Source organism: Gracilinanus agilis, chromosome 2 (assembly GCF_016433145.1).
Source record: "Gracilinanus agilis isolate LMUSP501 chromosome 2, AgileGrace, whole genome shotgun sequence".
NCBI classification, from domain to species: domain Eukaryota; kingdom Metazoa; phylum Chordata; class Mammalia; order Didelphimorphia; family Didelphidae; genus Gracilinanus; species Gracilinanus agilis.
This window is the reverse complement of record NC_058131.1, coordinates 624,348,268-624,372,614: the sequence shown is the minus strand read 5'-3', so window position 1 is coordinate 624,372,614 and position 24,347 is coordinate 624,348,268. Positions and strand designations below refer to the sequence as shown.

The window sequence follows — 24,347 nt, the reverse complement described above, 5'->3', positions numbered from 1 at the left end:
CTTAAGATTGTCACTGAAGAAAAATTCCACAGAAACTGTTGTCAAGTAAGGGATGCCCAGTCAAAAGCATACTTCCCTTGGTAGATTTTCCTTTTTTTGAGCTCCATAAGCCCCTAAGAAACTGCTGCAGGATCAATGACCCACCCACTGTGGAGCATTGTAAGGAGAGGTTATGGAGCAGTAAGACAGTAACTTCCACAGAAAAAAGGGAACCATAGATAATAAAGTTCTTGGTGCTCAATCTCAGAGGGACCAAGATGGGAAACAATCTAAACAATGCTCTTTAAAAAGGCCCCCTTCATTCACTCTGACTGAATGATACATGTTACCCTGATGAAATAAATGGTGACATCCAGAATTTCCTGCCTTATCCATCCTTCCTGTTATGTAAGGAGACAGAGGATGTTAGAGACCAGAATACACTGCAGGGAACAAGAAACCTTAGAAACACAGACTCACAGAACAGCTGAGCTTGAAGAGATCTTAAAGGTGATTTTTGTCTGCTCCAATTCCATCATTTTACAGATGAAGAAACTGAGGCTCAGGGAGGCGATAGGATTTGATCTTCATTTCTTGGACAATCTCAGGTTTCAGTCACTTAAGACTTTGTCAGACTCTCCCACTTACAAAATGAATTTAGCAGCTAGTTCCATTCTCATGCAAGTCACTGAGTAAACCCAAGAAGTTGCAGAACTTCCAAAGTACTAATACAACCATACTGGAAATTCTCAATTTTGTTACATGGGTTTCATTTTAAGACAAAATAAACAAGCAAAATGACCCTTAAATACTGAACTCTATAAGATAATTTTCTCTTAATAAACCTTCACTGATAGATAAACAATATGCTTTAAATAGTATTTTTTCCTGTTATGCCAAAGTATGGTACATGGTTTCAAGTTAAGCATTTGGCATTTTGACTTCTCTAGTTTATTTCCCTTTCTGGAAAGGCTCCATGGTCATTACATTAAAAAGTGTTATGTCTACCAATGCAACTGAAGAAGATGAAGATAGAAGACATCCAATAATATGAGCTCGTTTTATGTAAAAGCAGTCTGAGACTAGAGGAAAATGATGGGTAAGTTAAAGGGGTTTCCCTTCTCTGGACCTCGGTTTCCTCACCTGTAAAAATGAGAAATTATCAAACTAAATGACCTATAAATTTCCTTTTAGTACAAAGAATCTGTATTTCCATAATTTTTATGTCATTTTAAGCAAACAGGATTGTTCATAAATACCCTTAAGAAAAAGATAAATGAGAGGTTGATTATTTGATTTGTAAATGGGAAGTGTTCACTTTATCAAAATATTCACATTAAGATTCTTTCAAATTATCTGCCCCCATAGGATCAGCTTGGTGGTAGAAAGAGCATAGGAATCAGACTACAGAGCTCTATGGTCAAATGCCAGTCTGTTCCTCATATGTATTATATTCAATTTGTAGGAACATATATCCTGCAAGAAGGGAAGCCTGTTTCTTTCAATAAGAGTAAGAACATAGGACTTAGAACAAGAAGGCACAGTAGTAATCCATCTCATCCAACCTACTTTTTATAGATTAGGAAACTGAGGCCAAGAGAGGTTAGGAAAATTACACAAACTCCCACAGGTATCAGAACCCAGCTTCAAAACCAAATCCTCCAACTTTGAATAGAGTCTATGCTGACCCTGGTCTTCGTGTAAAATGACATGACACATTGCGACTTAGACTTGATGGAGCACAAAAAGAGCTAACACTAAGAACCAGAAATTATAGACAATGCATTACCTGTGTGGAAATAAGCTATATTGGAAAGGACATGTAATTGAAAATCAGGAGATCTGAATTCTTTTATAAACTATGCCACTTACTTACTAGCAATGGAACTTTGAGAAGGAACTTTTTTATGAGGATAGGAAAATGTAAAGTGACCATACTTGGAGGAAATAAAAGGGATTTTCTCATTCTGACATTCTATGGTTCTATTTGTAAATAAAGAACAATATTTAACTTTAGATTCATAGTAATCAAGACCCCCACAAAAAAAAGAATATTATAAAAGGTTTCCAGAATATTTTGAAAATCATTATCTAGGCTGTGGCTTCCTCATCTCAGTTTTGCACATTCAAGACATTTAGAGGAAGTTCAGATAAATATTCAGACCTAGGGCTCCTCATCCAATCTCAACCTATGGTCAGATTCCTGATGTTTGCCCATTAATAATGTTCTGTGGTATAAACCAAAAACACCTGGAATAAGAGCCCTATTCCTCAAGCACTCAGGGTCCTCTTTTGCCTTCTTCCAAAGTCCTTTGCACACAGTCTTCCACACAATCTGTCAGTGCCCAGTGCTTTGCCAATCATGCTCACACCCAACGTATTATTGCCACTCACTTAGTGGGGGTGTGTACTTTGAAATCGTGTCTTCATTCTTAACTGTGAGGGTTTTTTGGCATGGAGAATCAGTTGCATGATTCACTAAGGCCAAAATTCATAGCCCAGAAATAGCAGCTCACCTCGCATCATTTCCTAGCTAGTAGAATCCTTTGAGATCCTCTAGTAAAAGTCTTTCACTTCATAATCGAGGAAACTGAGACCCAAAAAAAAGAATGACTTGCCTAAGTCCACATACTGAATTATGGAGAAATCTAGACTAAAATCCAAGTCTTCTGAAATTAATTTGTCTAGATTTTCCATTGACTTATTCGTGCAAATGTTTCATGGACCTTTCCCAGACTCAGAAGAATGTAAGATATTAAAAGGCAGGGGCTAATTTGTCTTGGTTTTCCCTTATCTCTCTAGCATCTACACTTACCATTTTCAGACCAGATGAATTAATTCATTGATAAGCAGCACACCCAATGTGAAAATTTCCTGTACCAATACAGGTTTATATACTTGCTTATAACTTAAAAACTTAAGAGTTACCTGGAAGATGAAAATTATGTTAAATTGCCCAGGAAAACACAAGCCAGTGACTGTCTAGAGTGGGACTTGAACTCTGGTCTTCCCGACATATAGTAGTGTATACAGATATGTTTGTCAAACTGAATTGATAAATTTTGACTTTCTAATCCAGTGCTACCCTTTTCTACCTTCTCACAAGAACAAAAACATAGCGTACTAGTTCATTATATTACAACCCTACCCCTTCGTGAAGGCTCTAAAGAACACCAGAGTTCTTTATACCCCAGTGAAATGGTAGGACCAACTGCCCAACTAGAATCCTATCTCTTGGGATGTGGAGGATGGAAATAAAATTGTAGTAAAATTGGATTTACAGTAAGTTCTTGCCAGAAATATGACTCTGTACACATTGCAAATATTTACCAAAGTGATCAACACAGTGAGACGAAACTGCATTTCATACCTGGCATCCACACCACGTTCCGTGGGCCACGTCGACAAGAAAGCCCAGAGACAACCTGGGCAGTATCAAACTATAGTGGAGTAAATAAAGCTTTCTAAGAGGCACCACCATAGCTTCCTGTCCCAAACTTTTTGTTTCCTCAGGCAAATCCCCATTCTTAGCTCAAAACAAAACAATTCTCCTTTCCTTCCCCTCTTAGAATTTTTGTCCACAACATGGGAAGAAATAAATGGGAGGAGGAGAAGAAAGGAATTTAGAACATAGCTGCAAACAGTAGCAGCTCCCACAAATGAACACTGGGATCTAATGGCTCATCTAGAAGAGACTTTTAGAGACCCACTGCCATCATCTGAGCTCAGAGATCTAATGCTGGGGCGTTCTCAGGAAAAGGGAAGGTGAAGAAAACGAATTAGGAACTGAGACCTGAGCAAACCAAAGATGTGCAGAGATAGATAACCATCAGGCATGCTGACGATGGTCTTGAGAGGGCACAAGTTTGTAAAATTTAGACTAATTCTTAATCAACAATCGACATTAAATGTAAACTTAATATAATTACAATAAAGGTCAGGACAGCAAATTTAGACACGGATATTATAACAGTGTTAAAGATTTCTCCTTTAATTCTGTCTTTGCTCAAGTCCTAAAAAAGCAAGTGTAACACATTTCCCACCTATAGGTGGCAACACTTGTACCATCCATTTTCTGATTTGGTCTTTAATTGCACATGGCAACAAATGCATCACTAAAGAGTAGAACATGAGACTGTGATCTATCAGAGATAGAAAAGTAAGGCATTTAACACCAAAAACTATATGCATACAGCAACTAGAGAAAATTTTTAAAAATCCATAATCGCATGAGTATACACATGCCTAAAGCTTAATGTCACTGCCCAAATATACCAGTGGAACACTAGAAAGGCATTCAGAAGATGGAATGAAAGGACTAATCTTAAAACATAGAAGGGAACCCATAAGCACTCTCAAGGAATCTCTCTTATTACAAAACATTTCTTTTGGGAGGGAGGGAGGGAAGGAAGGAAGGAAGGAAGGAAGGAAGGAAGGAAGGAAGGAAGGAAGGAAGGAAGGAAGGAGGATTGAGTGCTTATATCAAACCCTGTGCTAACTACTAGAAATACAAACAGAAAAATCAATGCAGTCTCTGTTTCTAAGGTGTTTTGATTTCAAATAGAACAAAAAATGTCTATTAAAGAGTTTGGTTTCTAGATGGAAAGGAGGGCTGGGTATTAGGAGGTGGGATTTGGAGGCAGGTAAAAGACATCTGGAAAGTGTAGTGGCAAGCAGATAGTAAGGCCCAGAACATCTTGGGGCAAAGTAGAGGGAGGGAAGGGTACATCCTGGAGATGCTTTATATCACTGGAAGGACTGCAGTTGGTTACTCCTAGCTCATCTAAGTGGTGGTAGTAAGCATATTTCTGGGGAGTGAGGCATAGGGAATGAAAAGAGAAGGAAACAAGATAATCCATCCCTAGAACTTCCAGCCCAGCTCTCCCAAAGGGTCTGGGAAGCCTAGGAGTTGGAGAAAGGGCAAAGGGAAGGCAATTCTACCAAGGTCCTAGTTTCTCTTAAATATTTCTCAATTTAACCCCATCAACTACCTATTTTTTAAAAAATGGAGATAAGTTAATCCATATTAGAAATAGCATTATAGAAAGAATACTTGAGTCACAGAAGAATTAAGTAGTTGTATCGCTGTGGGCAAACAACAATCCAGGTTTCATTTTTTTCTTCTATAAAATGAGGACACTGCTATAGTCCTATTTGTTCTGCAAGGTGGGTGAGTGTGAGGATCAAATGAGATCAAGGGCATAAAATAAGGCACCTGGTATCCATAAGACTTAAATTAGAATTCGGCCTTAGTCACTTAATAAACTCTCTCTCTCCCCTCCCTTTCTCTCTTCTTTCCTTTCTTCTTCCTTCTGTGCTACATCAAGGAAGAGATTCTTAGGCTGGAATTTTTTAAGCAAAAGAGTGACATCATCTTTCAACATTTTTATGCTAATAGAACACCAGATAGTCTCATCTTAATTACTCTGAGAATAAACCTCAGAAGTCCGGCATAATCCCACCGCATGCTCCCTTTCCCTACAGACCCCCCAGTACACACCACATGCATGTACACCCTACACCCAAGCCAGCACATGCTGGGTCTTCCCCTGCCCTCTCATCTACTCACATTTTCCCTTCTTCATTTCATACAAGCTGTTTTTACTTTGCCCCTGCTCTAGTTTGCAAAAAGCTTCTTTTATTTTCTAGGGGGCAATGTGGATCACTCATTCATATCAGGCATCTCAGTGGGGTAGGTGAGAGAGAGTGTGATGAACTGAATGGCAAAGAGAAAGAAAGGAAGAAAACAGGCAGCAGTACAGAACCCTTAAAAAATTTTGGCTCCTTTGGTGCTGACAATCAAACTAAAGTACTTGGGAGTCTTGACTATTCCTGAACTTTGTCATTGTAAAGGAGAATTTTCAGACACTCCCTCCTTAATGAGGCTTGGCTCCAAAGGCATTACATACCTCTTTCCCAAATTTTGTTTCTGAGTTTCTATCGTGTCATCCCTAAGAAGGCTGTCCCAGGATACAATCCCGACTCTTTTTTTCCTTAAATCCCAGTCTGGCTGTTTCCTTTCCCTCTCTCCCCAAGGACCCATTGGCCTCTCCCTCTCCTACACTAAGCTGCTTTTCCCCCTAGGTTTTATTTTAAACCTCCGCCCATCTAAGTTGGCTCCTGGCTTCTGGCTTCTAGTGAAAAAGGGCCTGCAACACGTCTCTCTCTCAGAATCCTGCACGGGTGCCCTCCTAAGGCTGGCTCAACTTCAGAGGCAGGAGAAACAAGGAATGGCCTGGCTTTTTGTCACCACAGCAATGTGAGAGGTCCCCAGGGGCCCGAAGAACACACTGGTCCCAAGGCCTGCCTGTGTTCTTGGGCTTCCTTCCTTCCTTCCTTCCTTGGTAATTTTAAGTACTCGCTGTTTTTTTCACCATCGGCACCTGGGCAACCAAGCAAGAATTACAGGAGAGAGAAAACAGATTTCTGTGCCTTCAAAATCAGGAAAAGAAGGGATCTTTGCCCCACCAGGATTGAAAGCCAGATGACTCTGCCATCTCCTAACTCAGTAAGTCTCTGGGTGATGATGCACTTAAATCACTGCCTAGGTTCACCTGCCAGGACAGCTTTGGCAGCAAAAGGGATTTGCATCATGATATTCTTAAATCTTTTAAAAAGTTTTACTGCTACGTAATAGGGCCACTCCTGGATGGCAAGTTGTTGAGAGGAGAGCAGGTCTACCTTTTTACAGTCTCAGGGCCATCAGAATTTTGCAGAGGTGTAACTAGCCTAGGGCGACCAGGACTTTGCCCCAGAGCCCTGACATGCAGGAAGGGTGTGGAGGCCAGCAGCCTTCCTCCCTGAGTGGATATGTTTCTGTCAGGTGAGAGAAGGGTACCTTTACTTCCTCCTTGTGGCGTCTGCCCACCTTTCACCTTTGTCTTGCTGTCCCTGCTGGTACAAGCTGCTTGGCATAGCTGCCTGCTACCCCAGGGGCCGCTCCTCATGCCTCCTCTGCCACAAGGCTCATCTTCTGCCCAAAATGGGGAGGGGGGAGGGGAGGTACAGGACAGACTCCCTCAGGGCATACACAACTGAACTGGCCAGCCACAGCAATTCCTACATACAGCTCTCAGTTTTGTCCAGTATGGTAACAGAAAAGAGGAATGATAAGATTTTCCAAACTAAGGGCACAATGAAGATAAACTCTGCTGATAGGGCAAGACTCTTGTCAGAGCCTCAGCTGTCATCTGGGCTCCATCACCAAATCACATCTCCTCATATCATACTACTAATGTCCTAAGGTACCAAGGGTACTGCCACCCCTGCCACGCATCCCCCTGAAATACCTAGAATCAAGCACCGTGACTGGGCTGAGGGAAGAGAAAGAAGAGTTCATTCACAGCTTCTCTCAGATATCTTTTTCCTTTTTTTTTTTTTTGACAGATACTAAGCATTGGTTCTAAGGTAAAACAACAGTAAGAGCTAGGCAATTGGGATTAAGTGACTTGTCCAAGGTCACACAGCTAAAAGTATCTAAGGCCACATTTGAGCTAAGGACCTCCAATCTCTCAATCCACTGAGCCACCTAGCTGCCCCACAGGTATCTTTATAAACATATGTATACTTCAGGGTCCAGTCTCTTCTTAGAGACTTTAACATCCCATGAGTAGTCAGGTAATTTCAGACTTCTGTAAAATACAGGCATTAAACACACACACACAGACACACACACACAGACACACACACACACACACACACACACACACACACACACACACACAGAAACTCCATCAATCAACGTAACCAGAAGAGAAGAAGCTAAAACTGGATCTTAGAGCCCTCAGCAAGTTCACTAGGTCCCTGACACTATAGAAAAAAATACAACAAAAGTGTCATGAAATATAGTCACACACTCACTGTTATAAATGGATGATTGTCCCACCTCTCCTTATAATCATACAAAATTTGGAGTGGTCCTATATAGTCCCGCTGCAACTCTCTTCATAAGTGTTGGAGGATGAATGAATGCTCACAGCAGCTCTACTTCAAGAGCTGTACCGGTACCCAGGTCCCAGGTCAACAAAGGGGTTGTGGTCCTATACAGTCCACTGAGAAAAGGAATTTAACTCCATGTCATCAAATCACTGGCGAGCCATACCATGAAAGCAATCATCCCAAAGAACACAGGTTGCCCGACAACTGGGGTGGGGGAAAGCAAGCCACAGAGAGATTATTTTCTTATGAAAGAATGTTGGATTTAGAGATAGGATTTGCATTTTGCTTCTACCACTTATTCCCTGGCATGATCTTAGGGAAATCATTTAACCTTCTTTGGTCTCAGTTTCCTCATCTGTAAAAAAGCAAGAGTTGGAATGTATGAACTCAAAGGTCCATTCCAATGCAAATTTTATGATCAGTACTATGACCCTATTTTTAAGTAGCTAAGATGATTCTGAAAAGCACTGGGAGATTTACTATAAATTAAAATAAACTACCTTTCCCTACCAAGAACTGGCTTTTTACTCAAATCAAATATTTACTATTTACTATACAGAAAAGGATACAAGGAGCAAGGTTTAGAATATTCTGGGAAGTAAATGTGGACAGAGCATGTTATAAAGTTCCTACTCTCAAAGAGCTCACTATGGAAATAAGAGACAACTATCAAAAGGTTACAGTATACACAAATAGGAGTAAGTGCCAAATGAGGGTTTTCATTACTAGAAAAATTTGAATCACAACCTGCATCATGAAAACAAATCAATTTCCAAGTATATTTATATCAGGTTAGTTCCAGTTTCTTTCTTTTCTTTTTTTTTTTTTTTTAATCTCATTATCAGTCAAGTGCTAATCTTTTAGATTTAGCCCTCTAGGGCTTGGTAATTCTGTCATGTCCTAAACTGAGAAAAACAGATGCAATGAGGAAGTGGAGAGCAACCTTCAAGACTATAGGCAATGCCTATTTAGAGCATATCAGTGTGAGAAGGGATTCTTGGAGGGCATGTAGTCCAATGGTTGCCAACATTTTTGAGTGTGAAGACATATTTCTAAATGTCAAAGAATTTCAAGACTCTCCAGCATTGTAATTGCACTATTAACATTCATTGGAGGCAGCTAGGTGGCTCAGTAGATAGAAATCCAAGCCTGGAAATGGGAGGTCCTAGGATCAAATGTGGCCTCAATACACTTCCTAGCTGTGTGACCCTGGGCAAGTCACTTAACCCCCATTGCCCAGCCCTTACAAGTCTTCTGTCTTGGAAGCTATACTTCATATTGACTCTAAAACTGAAAGTAAGGGATTTTTTAAAAAATCTTCACTGACCAAGAAAATATATGATGTCAAAAAGCTAACAGGAATTCAATGTTTTAAAATAAATTCAAATTTTATAAACCACAATGTAGTGTCTATGTTATTCTACTAAAGAAAATGTATGTGTGTGAGATATATTACTTATTGAGCCTATAGAAGGTAGGTTTGCTATTGGGGAGAGGGGGGTTAAGAATGAAGATTTTATGACTTTAGGGAATTTCCAGTATGAAAAAACTCCTTCTACCAACGCGAATCAGTATCTTGTCTGTAACTTCTGGTCTTACAGAGATGACATGGGGAACTGAGAGGTTGTGTATGGTTGTCCAAGGTCATACGGGAAGGGTCGGACCCTTCCTGACCCGAGGCTATATTTCAGGCTGTTGCCCTAATTTAATATACCAAAAATAATGCTCTCAGGCTAAAAGAATGAGCAAAGAAGTGCTATAAACTTCACCAATGCCAAGGATGCCGATACGTTAGAAAGTATGTCCAGATAGCATAAAAACCACAACTACTAACAAGTGCATTGATTCCCTCTAAAAGTTTATTTTTTGTCTCCTTAGCATTGAGTTGGATGATTTAGGTAGCCCTATTTTTCTTAAAGACAAAACTGTCTAGCCCAAGTGTGAGAACTGATACTATGAACAATAATGATAACAATGTTAACAATACGTTTCCATTGATCTCAGAACTATATTCGAAAAGCAAGCCACTCTTTGAAAGTGTAGCTATTGAACAGGCTAAATACTATGTGAATATTCCAAGTTCTCACTATGAATGTCAGTTATGAAGGCTTAAGAGTGGATCTCTTGAATCTAATCCTTTTTTTGTCTTCATATCCATACACGCAAGAGTACTTATGTTCAAAGGAGGGAGGGAGTGTGTGGGGTGGGGTGCGAGGGGGACGTGTTAATAAGTGACCTTTTTTTAGGGGATCATTTCCAAAAGACACCTTATTCTACCGAGTTCTTAGGATACTGCCCAGCCCGGTCAGGAGTGAAACGTAAATGAACATTGTGAAGGAAATTATTGTTCATTCCATGTTTATGACACTGAAACCTTCTTTTCTTCTCTTCTTTAGCCCCACTACTAGCAAAGTACCAAAGAAAAGAGGAGTGAAGGCAACTCCTTTACAAGAGAGCTTCTTAACCTGGAGTCTGGGAAATTGCTTTTTTTTTTTTTTTTTAGATTTTGAAAACTACATTTCAATGCAATTGGTTTCCTTTGTAATCCTCTATATTTCATTTTACACATTTAAAAATATTATTCTGAAAAGACATCCACAAGTTTCATCAGCCTACCAAAAAGGATCCATGACACAAAAAAGGATAAGTATCTCTGCTCTCGCAAGGATGACGGCAGGATTGATTTTTCATCACAATGAGCACAGCAATGTTCATCAAACAATGGCCACCTAACAAGTGTTTATGGTGTTTTATTTAAATGCCCACTTTCAGAGTGCTACAACATTCTTCCTCACTTCTCCAGACAGTTGGCAGACAGGTATGGGATGAAACATACATTTTTCAGCTATGGTCAGGTATTGATTTGTTTTATTTGATCAAACATATTTCTTATAAGAAAGGATTCTATTGAAAGATGATGGCGTGATATGCTGGGAAGTGATAGTAAAAGTAATGAACTGATTCCAAAGAGAAAAAATGCATGTTAACTGACTTTAGAACTGTTTCTGTTCCAGAAGGAAGCAGCTCATCTCAAAGCCAAAACAGCAAATTCAATAAAGATTTTAGAGCCCTGTTTTCTGAAATGTCAATTAATCTTGTAGCTTTTGGAGCACGGTGGTAATTTATGGTGGACTAAATGTCTGTCTAACCATCTCCACCACCACCCTACCCAGGGATGAGGAAAGAGACCACAGCAAAGCTTAGTGTTTGAACAAAAGTTTTGGGGGCGACTCAATCCAGGTCTCTGAGTTAGTAAGGGTTACTAGGTCTTTACTGAACAAGAAGCTAAAGATAAACGACAGTTACCAAACCACCATTTTTCCACCCTTACTAAGAAAAAAAGACCAAAAAAAGACATTTTGGATCCTTCCAACATCAGGGCAGAACCACGCTTTCCCAAGCATTTCCAAACCTAACAACAGCCTCTCTCCACACTCTGAATTCTTGGAGACTATATGCTATATAATTTATCACTTAATTATAGACTGTTTTATTTTCATTCAATAATAGCTTTGTGTGTTAGTCCTGTCAGCCCAACCAAACTGTATACTTCTCAGTGGGAAGAATCATAACATATGTACACCACAGTGCATAATACAATGCTGCAGACATAGAAAGCATTCAGAAAAATAACCAGGTCATATTGCCATCTGTCTTGTCCTGGCTGACAACTCTCTTCCCCACTTGGACCAAGACCCCACTCCAGAATCCATGCCCTGAGGTCCCAGAGGAAATACTCTACTCAGCTTTAAGAATCTTGGGAGCTGGGCCAGCTCAACTAGTGACTAAATGAATGCAAACTTGCCTAGCTTGTGACATTTGACCAGTCACAAACTAAACGATGTTTACAGCCCATCTACATGTCTATTTAAAACACTTTTCTATCCGTCCTGCCTTTCTATTCCTTGCTCTGGGCACGATAATCAAACCAAGATCGACATTGGTTTTGGAAGGGATGTGTCAATTGATCACCCTGGGGATCAATTCACTATCCCTATGACTCACCAGAGCCAATTCCATTCCCAAGCTACCAATCAATTTTAGATAAATTTCTCCCTTCATCAGAATGCAAGTTTCTTGAGGTCAGGGACTCCCTCACTTTTTGTATTTATGTCTTCATGGTTTGGCATATTGCCTGGCACACAAACATTTGAAATTTGCTTTTCCATTCATTCATTCAACATTAGAATCATCAAATGGGAGCTAAAAGAAAATTTAGGTATGATATAGCCATAGCATCGAGAGCTAGACAGGATCTTGTGGACCATCTACCAAAGGTTCCTAACTTTTTGTGTGTGCTGCATCCTTTTGGCAGCCTGAAGATATTAAGGATCCCTTCACAGAGTCATGTTTTCTTGCCTACATTAATAAATGAAAAAATGCTGAATTTCAGTTAAGGTAAAAGAAAATAAAGAAATATTTCTTCCCCTGTCCAAAAACCATTGCTCCTAGTAGGGGTATGCCAATTGACTGCTCTGGGGATCAATTCACTGTCTGTGTTAACTCATCAGACCACAACTCCCAGCCCTGAATACCACTTACAAAATGCAGCATTTCCCCCAATAAGAATTCAGCCTCCTCAGACAGACTTTTCTCAATCATTTTTCTCGACTGCTCTGCAGCCTTTTTGACATGATATTTCTTCCTGGATACATTATTTGCTGTGGGTTGTTGTGACACTTCTCTCCCCTGGTTCTCCTATTACCCATCAGCTGCTCCTTCTCAGACTCTCTTGATAATTATACATCCAGGCCACATTCACTAAACATGGGCACCTCCCCAAGGCAAAATCCCTTAGGGAATTGTCTTCTCTTCTCCTTACAGAGTAACTTATTTGGTGATCTCATCAGAAAATTCTATAAAAGCCAGATGGCTGCACTGTATACATCTTATACATCCCTAGTTATGTATATGTTATCACTCCCCACTAGAATTCAGGATTCTTGAAAGCACAGATCATGTTTTTGCCTATCATTGTGTACCAAGTACTTACCACAGTCCCTGGTCCCAAATAAATCAATAATTATCGAAATGACTGCTATCACTCCACAATATGTATTATGTCCCTCCATGAGATCAGAACCTGCATCACTTTCTGGTATTTATATCCCCAGCACTTAGCACAGAGCCTGGCATACAGTAAGTGATTAAAAAATGATTTTTTCTCTTATTTATTCCTTATAAAAAAAGTAATTTTGCCCCTTTCTCTGTTATTTACAATAATCTTAAATCCACAGATTTTGAGCCTGAAAGAACTTTAGATTCATTCTAGTCCAAGCTCCTCATTTTACAGATAAGGGGACTACTATGATTTGTCCAATGTCACACTCGGAATGGACATTAGAAGGATATGCCAGGTCCTCTGAATCCCTAAGGTACAAATCAGAAATAAAAATAATCAGGGATATGTTTATCCCCCTATGCATACTCAGGGGGTAGGGGGGCCTGCCACACCTCAAGTACAAGCCTTGCCTGAAGTTTTCTCTATCGTGTTACATTTTGTACAAGATTTCTTCTCTCTCCTTCAGCATTTAAACAAAATGGATAAAAAAATAATAAAAATCTATCCTACTACCACAACCTAGCATCCTTTGTTCTTCAGGACTCAGCCTGCTTTCTTATCCCACACCTCTCTGCTCATTACTCAGAAGAACAAGCTGCACTTGAAATCTACCCCAAGGTAAAAATCCACATCAACTTCAAAAGTCAACCCCGAAGAAATTGTAGGAATTTGGGAAGCCTTTTGCCGTTCTGTAAAAGATATACTATGCCAAAATACCACCATTTGGGGTACAGCATCTCTTTTTGCTAGGTACAAAGGAAGTTAAATGAAAGTCTTTGTATAGCAAAGATACCAGAGGTAGCGTCCAGGGAAAGCCTTCTAACCCATGGGCTCACCCAATCAGCTTGGAGTAGTTTCAACTGAGCATACTGTCTCAGAAGACTACAACTTGGTATGATTCCACCTTTTTTTTTTTTTTTTTTTTGCAGTTATTTTATAAAGTCTAGTCAAGAAAAGAAAAAAACCATATAAGCATAGAGTTTTTAATGGGCCCCCGGCAACAGACTCAGCCAAAAAAAAAAAAGGGATTGGGGTGGGGGCAAGGGGAAAAAAATTTGATTCTTCCTAACTCTGAATATTAGCCTAATTTAGGTCACTTGAAAATGGAAAGAACAAAAAAAAAAGAATCAAAATTCTATAAATTCACATTTTCTTTTAGCCAGTCAATGAAGACAACATCCCTAGGGAATAATTTCCTCTCACAGATTAGCAGCAGCTGGATTATATATAACAAACAGGATGCAGTGTCAGTTACAGGAACTAAAATGTGTCTGTTGTTGTGTTTTTTTTAATTAATCTCCAATTTGTAACCTCAAACTCTACCTGTTAAAGCACATTTACTCAATGCATGATATTACAAAAATTTAAATTCTCCTAGGGTAGATCAACACATGAACTAATCCTTGCTGAAGGGCTGATATCCAATCAAATAAAAATATCCTGCCAATATTCCTCCATTTTTTTAATGCCTGTCTATCTATGTATTAATAATCTATCCTAAATTTATGGGGAAAATATTGTGATAATTAGATTGAGTCTACACTGCCCATCTTTAGATTTAATCACCAAAGGTGAGAGCACCTTCCAATTCTGGGAGGTCCTAACCCACGTGTGCTAGAGTGAGTGACAAATCAGAATCAACAGACCACCTTTCTATGAGAAAGTGTCTATTGTGATTGGACACGCAGGCTAGGGAGAGGCACAGGAAATGACTCATAGGTGACCCCTTTAAAAGAGGGAGTTGGGTGAGTGAGGCTGCTTCTGGTTTGGTGAAGGGGACCTGAGGGAGCTTTGCTGGTTCGTGACCAAGACTGTTCCACGTGATAAGTTTAAAGACTGAATTTTCCTGAACTTCTATTAAGAAATTTCCTTTTATAGACTCTGTGAATGAAGTTTTGCTCCATTCACCTCCCAGCCTTAGGCCCTTTAACCCTCCACTGAAGGTTAAGGTCTACCTGGATTAATTAGTGAGATAGATTCTTATTTTCTTCCCCTCTCTCTCTTCTCTCATGTAAATCAACTTCCATAAAAGTCCATTTTGATTTGACATTATTCTTAATTGAGGATTGATAATAGTTCAATCCTCTGGCGACCATCTTTAACATATTGAACCCATAAAACCCCTTTTTCACCCTTACAATATCCATTTTCCTAGGTATCTGTAGCTATCAACATTCTTATTACTCATACCCACTGTTCCTGATTTTCTCCTGATTTTCAGTCAAAAATTAAGAAACTGTTTGTCCCCAATACTCCAACATATCTCTTAAATCTCAGTGAAATTAGGAAGGGATCTTGAGTCATTTATTTTGAAATATTTTTGATGAAAGATTAAGACATTACATTTTTAAAATGAAAAACAAGAGGGGAGAGAAAATATTAAAGAGTATAGCTGAAATTCAATTTTGGAACATTTTAAATGTAAAATTAGATGGCTAAACTTAACAGCGGTAAATGAGGTTCAAGTGAAATCTTACAGAAATCCAAATGTCATTGGTTCCAATTTGGACTTAAAATATAATGCACAACACAAATATTATACACAAATTAATATGCCACAGTACACATGTGTACTAAATGCTTATGTGCAGCTGTGACCCAACACAAATTTGGACATGGTGAACATTCCTTTATGCCCACTAAAAAAGTTAATCATATTTTTTTGCAATTCACATTGATATAAATTCTTGCTGACCCAAACCAGCAGCGAAACAGGCTGGGAGTGAGGAAATGTGAAGCATAATACAGAAGAAACTGTACCCAAGTCTCAGCCCAGCTGCCTTCTCCAGTCCTCTCACCTGACATCTTCTTCTGACACTGCCACTACCTCCTCAGATCGTCACCATTCCTGTGTGCTTTATGGAATATATTGCACCACACAATGTCCACATTCACCCAGAACAAAACTGATCATTTAGCTAAAACACAAATGTTACGTGTTCCACAAGCTTTGGTCCATCTTTACTAAATATACTGCATATCCCACTTTTGCCCCAGCTCCTTCCTTCTCTTGTTCCACCACCTCCACAAACCATGACTCCACTGCGCCCCAAAGAAGACCGTAAGGATCACAAAAGATCATATTACAACTCCCAGCTGTGGCTCCTTGGATGAGGGTCTCCATCGCTGAGGCACTCCGTGCTTCAAAGTGGTTGCTATGGTAAACAACATGCCTTTCACTGAACAAGGGAGGAAAATGGTCCTTAAGACACTCCTATTGCCTGCCTAGCCAAAACCCACACTGGATCTGACTCAGGCTTCCTGGAAAAATATCCTGCCATCTCCTCCAGTCCCTACCCGCCCCCCCCATCATCTTCAATTTCCAAATGTGAATATAAGGTTCTTAGAACCTGGACAACCTACTTGTTTTTGTTGGCTATAATCCACCTTCCCAAGTTTATACACTCAATTTGAATTCAAATCCAGTAGAGGAAAGAGATCTGAAGACCACAGATGGGCACACCTACAAAGATCTCCTTCAAAGACTTGGGGCAGCTTTGTACTCAAAGAAAGTCCTATAAGACTTCTAAAGACAATGTTCTCCCTTCTCAATTTCCTCCTCCATTTCCAACCAACCATTTGTAAAGTAGTAGAAGTCAATCTTAGAGTGTGATCTACCATAAGAGAATTGAAGATCACAGAATCGTAGTTTCAAATCTCAGTGGCAAATTAGTGGCCATCTAATTCAATTCCCTCATTGAGGAGAAAACTGAGGCCTGGAGAGTTTAGACAAACTGGTCAAGGTCACACAGATAATGGAGCAAAACCAGGATTTGGACCCAAACCTAATGCTCCTTTGACCACATCACACTGGGAAAAGGTTGGAAAAAAAAAAAGATTCTCCAGATCTCCAGTCAGCTCAAATTAAATCAAACATTGGCAAAATCAGGCAGAATTTTGTGGAAAGAACCGTGAACAGAAGATGTGGTTTCTGATCCCAGCTCTGTTAGCCTTATGTCCCTGAGATGTCCATTGAACTCTCTAAGTCTTATATATTCCTTATTAATAAAACGAAGGTATTGGATAGAACGAGCATTGAATTTAGAGACAGCATGTCTCTGAGTATATCAGGTAAGTTCCTTTTCCTTACTAGCCCTCAGTTTCCTCATTTCTAAGATCAAGCCAGGTATTCGACTAAGAGCAAGGGGTCTTAACCTGGGGTCCATGAGCCTGTTTTTTGTGGTGGTGGTGGTGGTGGTTTTTTAAACACTCTGACAACTTGGTCCATCTGCCTTTTTGTCTCTCTTCCTAAGACAGGGCCCATAAGCTTTACCAGACATAAAAAAAAGGTTAAGAAACTGCTTTTTAGAGATCTCTAAAGTCCCTTTCAATTCTATATCCTGCCAGCTGTATGGCTTTATAATCAAGAGTCTGTGCCTATAACCAGATCAATCACTGACTCAGCAAGAGAAGTTCTCCGGTGTCTCCACCTCTATTTGTTTGTTTGTTGAGAAGTCTCTGGAATTGGCAGTTATATTATTACTTTGATGATTTTACTGACAAGGTACCAAAATTAAAGGTAAGGGAACTGCAAATAGAGATTGGCTTTGTTTCTACTAGGCTCACTGGCTAAAGGACCAAGGACTGAGAGGGATCTTGGGGACCATCCAATCCAGCCTAACCATTCGACAGAAGATGAAACTAAGGTCCAGACTTGCCTAGAAAGAGAGCGTAAGTACAGGGTGGATTCTTGTTCAGATTCCGCTCCTGATTAACTGTGTGGCCAGGGATACATCCCTTTCACTTAATGGCCTTCAGATTTCTTGTTTATAAAGTGAAGAAATCACAGGATTTAGAGTTGGAAAGGTGTAGTCTCCACCTCCTTTTTTTCCTTTTTCTTCTCTTATAGGAAGAAAACTAGGAGAGATACAAAGTTTATAATACAGCCAGGATTCAAACCCAGATCCTCTAATTCTAAATTCAGTGTTTGTCCCATACTTCCCACCCCATGAAAGATTAGACTAAATTATTTCTAAGATCCTTTCCTCATCTAATATCGTGGAATTTCATGAGATGAAGATAAGAGTAATTGCATTTGGATGAACGACAGAAAACATTTTAGACAAAATTCTGAGCAAATATTCCTCTGCTTCCCACTCTTTTTCATGTTATCCAAGTTGTCGATATTAAAGATGAAATTTTAGGGGGCAGCTAGGTGGCTCAGTGGATTGAGAGCCAGGCCTGGAGATGGGAGGTCCTAGGTTCAAATCTGACCTCAGACACTTCCCAGCTGTGTGACCCTGGGCAAGTCACTAAATCCCCATTCCATAGCCTTGCGACTCTTCTGCCTTGGAAACAATACACAGTACTGATTCCAAGGCAGAAGGTAAGGGTTTAAAAAAAAGATGAAATTTCATATCGTTATTATTATTATTATTATTAGGTGCAACTTTATTATTAATTATACAATTGTGGGAGAATGGAAAATCACATACAAGGAAACTTACATCCACTAATGCCCATAGGGAACTCTTAATTGAGAAGTCAATTGACTTACCCAAGGGCAAACAGCTAGTATGAGTCAGATGGAACTTGACTCCTAGGACTTCTGGACTCCAAAGCTACCCATTTAGGCCAGGCTACCTCTCATACACAATAACACCAACCAAAAAATGTTCTTAATGACATTATTATGTTGTGCTACATTCTACACCACTATATAAATTGCAGAAAGGAATGTTTCTCTGAATAATATGTCCAAATGTCTGTGGTTTGCATGAGAATCTATTCCCAAGATTTTAGATAACTTTTAACCACAGTGTTCTAAATATTTTATTTTTTTTTCAATTACATGTAAAAACTATTTTTAACATTTTTTTCACTGTTTTGGGTTTCAAATTCTTTCTCACTCTTCTTTCCCTCCCCCATCATTGAAAAGGCAAGTAATTGATATGTTATACGTGTGCAGTTAAGACCTTTTTTTAATTAAGTATATATTAAATCTCATTTTTAAAAATTAAACATAATGTAGAGGCAAAATATACAAAGATAACATTTTATGATCCCTAATGAAAAATACATGAATAGTACCAGATTTTGCATAATTCTACCTGTCATGGATTAATTATAAAAATGTGGCATCCATTAATTATTTTTAAAATATGTAGTCCAACATGTGATAAAATATAGAAAAGGAAATATTCTAATAAGTCCAAGCTATCTTCTCAAGAGGTTAATTTACAAATTCTGCTTTCCATGTCTACAAACTCTTTAGTAAGGAAATGCATTAAAAATATATGTGGACATAAGCCCTTCATGAATGTGGTCATTCCTTGGTTTTAAACACATGTTTCTGATATCACATTCACAAAATTTACAACCATATATATCAAATATATCATGAGCCTCTCAAAATTAATTTTTACTCTAAAATCATTAAATATGTTTAAGTACAAAGAATTTTTTCCAATACTGTGTGAAAAAGGTACTGTTATACTCAAAAACCTTTAAGTGCCATATACTTCCCTTTTGTGCTTTTGATTCTACACCACCCCTTCATCTCCACCCATTACTTATCTAGAAATGGTAGGGAGAAAGAGAACCATGGAGGGGAAATCTGGCTTTTTATTTTCTCTTTTAGGCTATACATAGGGCCAGAGTAACAGCATGCCCATGCCTGTGAGTGGCTTTCCCATCCAGATTGGAATTAATTGTAAATAAAAGTGGAAGAAAATCCACAAAACTGGGAAAGAACATACATTTCTAGTTCTGCTACTTCTTAAGTATATCACCAACCAAGAGGACTTCAAGGATAATACTGTCTTCAAGACAACTTCCCACCCTGAACCTCTCCTTTGCCTCCCCTCCAACTCATCAATCCCTCAAAAAGAAAATCAGGAAAAATTGTAACAATCCAAAATTCTTAACATCAAAATAAGTTTTTTCTCAATAATGGCAACCATTGTCTTTTAAAAGTTACTTACAACAATGTGTGCTGGAGACGGAGACCTTGCATCCTTGAGGGCTTGTCTACTCTGTAAGCTCCCTGCTTGAACATCAAGCAGTGGCCATTTCATCTGGAGATACTAGAAAGAAACAAAAACATGAGAGAGTGAGTGTGTGTCTGTATTTCTGTATGTGTGTGTAATGAAGCAGCAACGTTGGAGGCTCCCATCTGTGTGGTTGTTGCTTAGCAAGCACAAAGATAATACCAACTTTTAAAGATTGATTTCACCTTTTAATTAATATAACATCATAACTTCAAAAGATTGTTACCCTAAATGATCCCATTAATACTATCCCAATCATAATGGAGAAATTAAGCAAAAGAGGATTGAGAGACAGACAGTGAGTGACAAGAGACCTCAGAAATCATCTAGTCCTACCCTCTCGTTTTGCAAATGAAGAATCCTAGACCAGAGAGATTCAAATAAAGTACCCAAGGTCACTTGGAAGTAGGGCTGGGATTTGAACCCCAAATCTGACAACACCTGGCACACTTTTCTCTGTTCCACAATACCTCAGATAGTAAGTATGGAAACCATCCATCCCTAATCTGTTCTTTTTGCAGATTATCCTTATTTTTAAAACAGTCATCCTTTATTTGACAGAGAACAAGGTAGAAGTGTGCAATTGTCCTTTTTTAAAAGCTATGCCGGGGGCAGCTGGGTAGCTCAGTGGATTGAGAGCCAGGCCTAGAGACAGGAGGTCCTAGGTTCAAATCCGGCCTCAGACACTTCCCAGCTGTGTGACCCTGGGCAAGTCACTTGACCCCCATTGCCTACCCTTACCACTCTTCCACCTATAAGTCAATACACAGAAGTTAAGGGTTTAAAATTAAAAAAAAATTAAATTAAAAAAAAAGCTATGCCTCAGATGAGCCTAATAAACTATGAAACAAATATGTTTCTCGTTAACAGATGTGTTTTCCACACTCATCCTTTCCAGACCAAAAATACTTTTGAATATATAGAGTAGATACTTATACACTTGGCCTTCAGGTTAAGAATAAAGGGATCACTTATTTGCCCCAACTTTCCTGAATTGGAGAACTTATTCCCGAGGTGCCTATACAGAGCACTACTGGGAAAAAAGGGCTACTTGGTCCATGAAAGATTGAGTTTGGCCCTGGAAGGGCCCTTCAAGGTCATCTAAATCCAATCCCACTCATCTCAGAGGTCCGGAGGTGATGTGCTACATCCAAGGTCACACGAGGACCAAGTAGAGTGTCAAGAAATCAAATCAGCTCTTCTGCCTATTAGTACAATGTGCTTCCTATACTCGTCTGTCCCCCTTTTTTCTATTCCCATATTATTTCTTTAATTTGCTTAAGTTCAGCTCACAAAACTTCCTGTCTGGAAGATTACCCTAGTCTTCTAACATTTTTAACACTTGCAGTCTCTTCCCTCTCCAATGCACCCTACACATAGTAACCTCATCCACCACTCATGGTCTAGAGAGGAAAATCCAATCAAGGTACCTCCAAACATTGATTCGTATCCATCCCTACTGCTGGAATACTCTGCTCCTTCCTGAATCTTGCCCATTTCTGCCTGCTGAAATGTTATTCATCCTTTAAAGGTCCAGATCAAATAACATCTCCTCCATCCAGCCTTCTCTGACCCTTCCCCCTTACCCTAAAGCTAAATGTGATCTCTCATCTCCTTCCTTAGAACTATCAATAGCACATTGTCCCATGCCTTCCTTGAGCCTTTATTCAATTCTGTTTTTCTATGGTTATTTACATATATACCTTAATTCCCCTACTGGATTATAAATTTCATCAGAGAAAGGGCCATGCCTTATTCATCTTGGTATTGCCCAGAGGGCCTAACCCAGGGCCAGAGCCATAACCAGGGCAAAGCAACCAGAGACTTGTCCCAAGCTCCTAACAGGGGTGTTGGGGGGTTGGGGGGGGGGAGAGAAGGGCCACAACGGGTCAATAAGTGTCCTAAGACTGTTGCCCCTATACCTATTACACCCCTCCCTCTACCTCATGGTCATCCATGACCATCCTAAGGATCCTCATCACTGTGGTGATGTGTAATTAATTTCTGTACCCTAAAAACTATGATTCCCAACATCCCACTTTCCTCCTGTCGTTATATGCCGATGTAGGCAGGATATAAATTTTGTGTATTTCCTTCTCTCTCCCTCTTCTTTAATGGTAGCGGCAGCTGGCAGTCTTTCTTTTTTTCCTTCTTCCATTCTTCTTTCTTTCTTTCTTTCTTTCTTTCTTTTTTTTTTTTCTTCCTTTCTTTCTCTCTCTCTCTTTCCTCCCTCCCTCCCTCCCTTCCTTCCTTCCTTCCTTCCTCCCTTTCCCCTTACCTTCCATGTTAGAGTCAATACTGTGTATTGGCTCCTAGGCAGAAGAGTGGTAAAGGCAGGCAATGGGGGTCAAGTGACTTGCCCAAGGTCACATAGCTGGGAAGTGTCTGAGGTCAGATTTGAACCTAGGACCTCCCATCTCTAGGTCTGGCTCTCAATCCACTGGGCTACCCAGCTACCCCCTGGCAGTCTTTTTAAACAGGCAAGAAGAGTCTAGTCATGTGGTTCTATTTTGTTAGATAATTACCCTTTTATTCCTTTACTTCTAATTTATATTTACTTCTATTTTATAAAGATTACTAGTAATCTTTATAAAATATAATACTTAAAGTATTGGCTATTAATTTAAATCCTACAGTGCTCTTCTCTGGGGAAGCACACCCTGCCCAAGACACACAGAGGGGCACAAGACAGAATCTATGAGGGATAGACCCCCCCCAAATGGTATAACTGGATCCAGCCTTATCAGAAGACATCTTCGTCTGCCCTTGCTGCTCCCACATTGGCTTTTGCCCCCAAGAGAAGGAATCCCTAGGCAATACTCTTCCCTAGGACTGAACATACATCAAGTAAATCTATTTAAAAGTAACTACTAATATGAAATAATAATAATATAATAAAACAACAATAATCATATGAAAACAAGTATTTGTTTAATTGAAATCTGTAGGCAACATTCATGAGAAAATTTATTCCTAAGAGATGCAATCCACAGAGTATTTTTTCAAATAGACTCCTAAGCATATTGAAGTCTTGAACTTTTAGAGATCTTGTACTTTTTCCAGGTTGGTCACCTCCATCCTAGGGCAAGCAGGTACTTTTTCAACAGCCTAGAAGGGCAATGGGAATTTCTAGATGGGGTGGGAGAATGGAACCATTGGATTCCAAATGCCAAAAACTCTATTTCTTAATCTGCCACCATGGTGGCAGCCTGAGGCTCAGAGAAAAGTATCAGGGGACCTAATCTTCCCAATTCTGCCATTCACTACAAACTTAGGAGCCTCTCACAAAACCTCTCAGAGAATTTTCTTCCTTGAAAATTGGAGAGGTTCAACCACTTGATCTAAGTTTCCTTCCTGCTCTAACATTCTGGAACTACTATGGGAGTTTGTTCAGCCTGCTGTGGGGAGACTGTGTGCCTCTGACTTCTTCCCATTCTCACTCAAGGGGCACCAACCATATAAACACATGGGCTACACTGGTCAAAACCACTCCACAGAGTCATTTCCTTGAGGCCTACCAAAGTGGCAACGTGCCAGCACTCACCTCTCCACCACAACTTTAAAAAACAAAAATGTCAAGACGAAATCACACAGAACCTCAATCCACCCCTAAAAAGCCAGCTCCGGTGGCACAGGCCAAGGAATGGTTTTCTCCCTTAAAAAACATGAGTCGAGGAATGGTTTTCAATCTTAAAAACCGTGAGCCAAATCTGCTTGTGTTCAAAAAGTATGAAACGTTAGCTTTGTTTCAGGTCAGTCAAAGAGCATTTATTAAGCACCTACTATGTGCCGGGCCTCCCTCTAGGGCTCCCCCACCCTATGAATTGTCATTCCCATAATGCAATATTAATGTGAAGGCTTATAATTCTTACTTTACATAAAAGCTTCATTGTGTGCCAGATCCAATCTCCACAGGCTACCTGCACCACATGTTTTTACGAGCCTACATTTCAGCGCTGAGAGCCTACAATACACATAATTTTCAATTATGTTAGGGCAGAACAGGATCACTGCCTATATAACATTACTGGTCGGAGGAAATGAGACTCGGCCCCACTGCCGAGAGACAGCTAACTGAATCCAGATGGTGAAGAAAGGGCACACAAGCCTTCAGGAGCAAACACCTCCTCTCTCTTGACTCCCACCCCCAGCGACTCTCTTTAACAATAGCATGATAGGACACATAATGGCAGGGCCCCCACTAATTGGCGAATGACCCTAGAGATTGGAAAGCAAAAACTCCTGAGGAGGGACCTTCTTACTGGCTGGAGAGGGGGGGAGGAGAAAGAAAGGAAGGAAGGAAGGAAGGAAGGAAGGAAGGAAGGAAGGAAGGAAGGAAGGAAGGAAGGAAGGAAGGAAGGAAGGAAGGGAGGGAGGGA

General features: G+C 39.8%; 1 protein-coding gene across 13 annotated transcripts in view; it reads right to left on the bottom strand.

Moving 5' to 3' along the window:
- The window catches only part of TCF7L2 (transcription factor 7 like 2), a 249,546-nt gene that overhangs the window by 126,585 nt on the left and 98,614 nt on the right, over positions 1-24,347 (bottom strand). For 12 of the 13 annotated variants that reach the window (XM_044665579.1, XM_044665580.1, XM_044665581.1 and 9 more), the window contains one exon: positions 19,903-20,004. The exons of the other annotated variant lie outside the window; for it this stretch is intronic. In XM_044665579.1, coding sequence (XP_044521514.1) covers positions 19,903-20,004 — 102 coding nt within the window. The remainder of the gene's footprint in view (positions 1-19,902; positions 20,005-24,347) is intronic. 13 annotated transcript variants of the gene reach the window in all.